The sequence below is a fragment of the Meira miltonrushii genome, assembly GCF_003144205.1.
Source record: "Meira miltonrushii strain MCA 3882 unplaced genomic scaffold FA14scaffold_15, whole genome shotgun sequence".
Taxonomy (NCBI): domain Eukaryota; kingdom Fungi; phylum Basidiomycota; class Exobasidiomycetes; order Exobasidiales; family Brachybasidiaceae; genus Meira; species Meira miltonrushii.
The window spans coordinates 1-3772 of record NW_020289957.1 but is presented as its reverse complement, the minus strand read 5'-3'; the positions used below and the strand labels follow the sequence as shown (position 1 = coordinate 3772).

The following is a 3772-nucleotide window of genomic DNA, read 5'->3' as shown; positions in this document are numbered from 1 at the left end:
AATGGCGAAGAGGTCCGGCTGGAAAAAAAAGTTTATGCAACGCCTGCGGATTGCGATATTCGAGAGAGACAACGAAGACACGGAAACAGGGTTAAAAAAAAAAAAAAAAAAATTGTGCCAAACCAGCATTTTAGCGCTTTTGCAGGCTTGTTATATATCGAGCAAAGATCGAGTCTAATCTTCGGAGTATAAAAACTTATCCAGTCTGATTGAGCTCGTCAAAAGTGGATAGAAAGGTATGCAAGGGTGTTCTGATTTCAAGATTTTATGTTGATGTTCCTCTTTTGGATCGATTCGGAAATATGGCCGGAGAAGATTTGAAATAGTAAGGTGTTGAAAGGAGGAATGATGATAATGTCGAACTTTGGCTGCTTATGTTGTTATATCATTTGAATCTGTTTTGATTCTTAAAGGTGGTGGAGAACTGTTAAAATGAGATGGAGAAATGCTTTGCTGTTCGTCTGAACGCATTGTTCGCTCTTGCTACATCTAGACTAGAATTTCTAATTCTTTATCAAAATGTATCAAGCACGTATCGTTCGAAAGACTTTAAATAATTGTTCAATTATGGAGCCCTATAATGACATCAAGTGAGAGAAGTCTATGCGGAGAAGATGGAAAAAAGTTTGGAATGGACTCAAATATTTATAAGTGATTTCTTGGACGCCGGTCTAACGCCCGTTAGGTGTGCGCCTGCATATATACTTTCTGCGAGTCTTATTTCTGTCTTACAGGTTTGGTGCTTTTATAGATTAGGATCAACTGAGCCTATTATATTAAAAGCCCGCGTTTTTTTTTTTGATCTCGATCACCGATCAAATTTAATAGCTAAACTTCTATTGTAAATGCTACGCGTCTCTGCCTACTTTTGTATATTCATTTCAACTAGGCGAAGCGCGATTCTCTACTGGAATAAGGTTTGAAGCTGGTGTAAGAGTGAATGATGGCATGCATATCTTTTGTTTAATTGAATTTATGCTCTATACAATAGATTTCGTTGACGAAAATGGTAAAAAACGAGCCGAAACGCTTGAATGTGAACGAACTATATCGGAAAAAGAAAAACAATACAATCTTTTAGATCCGCGCTCGTAGGCTAACACATTCTTCAATTCCATATAAAGTCAATGTCCGATCATTCTTTTTTCCAATTACTTTCTCTACCCTCGTCCCTTCTGACACTTTCTATTCCTGTGCAAGATAGGGAAGAAAGTTACCGTTGACGCTGACAATTAAACTTTGTTTCTCGCGTTCCCCTTGGTGAAAACGCGAAAGGTTGTCAAAACGCGATCTTCAAGCTCAGGCAGGTTACTTTGACAACCAAAAATTATTCCTCCTTTTCCTTTCTTTCAAAAAGTTTCCCTTTTTTCTCTCTCTCTCCTTTCGCAGAGATCATACCAGCTTCGAAGGTTATTCAAACAATCAATATATGATTTGGAGATATCGGAAAAAGCCAAGAAGATTTAGACATATGTGGAAAACAGATAAAAGATCTTTTTCATCATCTTTTCCATTTCACCATTCATCAAATTCCATCTATTTTTCTGTGATCCGCCACCCATTATTAAAACAAATATTTGTACGGTTGTAAGAGAAAGGCGGCTCAAAGAATAAAAAGTCATCGTTACTTTTCTCGACAAATTGAAAAGTTCACATAACTAATTCGACCTCAATCTCTTCTCGTTCAAATCTGATTGAATCTTAATACGCAAATGATACATGCAACAAACTTTCAAATGATTTCAAATACATCACCGATGGACTGTGGTCCGTTTATACAACAATCAAAAGAAGAGTTAGAGATTCAGCGGCTATTAAGTTCGACACCTTTTCACAATACCACAACACCGTTTCTTTTTGGCTTAGAGAGAGGAATGTTAGAGCAAGAAAGAGAATTGGGCTCAGGCAAACAGAATGATAGAGAAAGAAATCCTTTTGAAAACGTTGTATGCTGTATGTTTACGGCGTTTTTTTCTCACGATAAGATCACAATCTCACGCATTTCTTTTCCCTTGCAGATTGGGCAATCTTATCCATTCGATCTTCTGATCCTAATATGCAATTGAGCAAGTCAAATCTAGCAATTCTTCATCTTGATCAAACCTTGGAGGAATTATTAGGTTCTAGTGTTCAATTACTCAACGGAATAAGTGTACTAAATTTCATTCATCCTAACGAAGCAAGACGGATAGAGATGGAAATAGCACAATATACATCTGAAAGAAGAGCAAAGAGCAAGGTGCTACGATGTAAGATGAAAAGCATTACATCGATAGTTAGATATGCTCAATCTTTTTTTACTGGTTATTCTTCAGCAAAATTAAAAGACGATGATTATCAAATAACCGACATTCGCTTAGAGCTTACGGGAGATGGAATGATGTTATGCTTCTTTCATGCTGTCGAGGGTATAGATGATGATGAAAATAAACAATCTCAGCGTTCAGAATGTTGTAAGACAATGTGAAATACGTTTAACGATCAACATTGTCAAAAGCTTTGGCAACACATCTTTTTTGAAAAGATGATCGAGACTTCTTCATCAAAAGTCATCGAAAGACATTGGAACGGTTTTCCGAAAAAGATTTTTCAAATTTTATCAAATGTTTCACAATCGAATGTTTTGTTTTCCTGGCCACCGCCAAGAATATTTGATTCGATGCAGCAGCAACAACAACAGCATCACGACCGAAGCAAATCCAATTCAGACATTTATATGGGCTGCAACAATTATTCTGCAAACGAATTTGCTCGTTTAACATACCAATCAACGTTTCGAAAAACTTTACTAGCAAGACCTGAAGAACTAACAACATGTAAACGAAGTCAATCTTTATCATTCAACGTACTTATAGACGGTTTAGACATAGATTTGGAAGCAATTGTCATTCCGCATGGAGAGATCAAATTTGCTATATTTTCTATTCATAAAGCAGATGTTTCCTTGGCGCGACTGACTGATTGCAACGACTGGTCAAAAGATGAGCAAATTTCCTCCCCTTTTACATTCGATCGAGGCCTTATATCACCTTTTCCTACTACTTTTCAAGAACAATGCAATCAACTTCTTTCCGCGCAAGGGCCACCAAAGTACAGGTTTCCAATGTCCCTCCCATCGTCTTCATCGTTGATACCTACACTGACTCCTCCTATGGCTCAACAGGAGTCGCTAACAATTTTCAAGGCAGATGATGATATTCAAGCTCATTCACACATGAATCCAATCTCATACGAGGGTATTGCCACTAACAACAAAGCTGTCTCATTACAAACGCAACCTGAAGTAGATAGCGGCGATCGGAAACAAGTTGGACATACGTCGATATACGAATATCAGAATGGATTAACTCCTTCTTCCTCTTCGCCAGCTTTTCCTCTCTCGTTTGCCAGACCTAGTACAAGCCCGAAAATGAATTCAACAACGATGATAAAAAAGTGTTTAATTTGCGGAACATCAGATAGTCCAGAATGGAGAAAAGGATATGATGGAAAGAAAAGCTTTTGTAACGCTTGTGGATTACGATTTTCTAGGAATAATAGAAAACGTAGAAAGGAAGAAGAAAATGCGGAAATTGCAAACGAAGTTGCTGCAAATGGTGGTAGAATACCAGCTCATATACGTGATAGGATAGAAAATGGACGTAATCGAAAAAAGATTGAGCTATCGAAAAAGACAAAACAACAACAACAACAACAACAACAACAACAACAACAACAACAACAACAACAACAACAACAACAACAACAACAACAACAACAACAACAACAACAA

General features: G+C 37.3%; 1 protein-coding gene across 1 annotated transcript; it reads left to right on the top strand.

Moving 5' to 3' along the window:
• Positions 1–519: 519 nt before the first annotated feature.
• FA14DRAFT_182913 (uncharacterized protein) lies at positions 520–3641 on the top strand (the record flags this gene model as incomplete). Its single annotated transcript, XM_025501264.1, has 6 exons — positions 520–590; positions 1390–1409; positions 2019–2249; positions 2316–2453; positions 2550–2884; positions 3164–3641. Coding segments are annotated over 6 exons (1273 nt in total), but the record flags the coding sequence as incomplete, so codon positions are not given.
• Between the last annotated feature and the right edge of the window lie 131 nt (positions 3642–3772).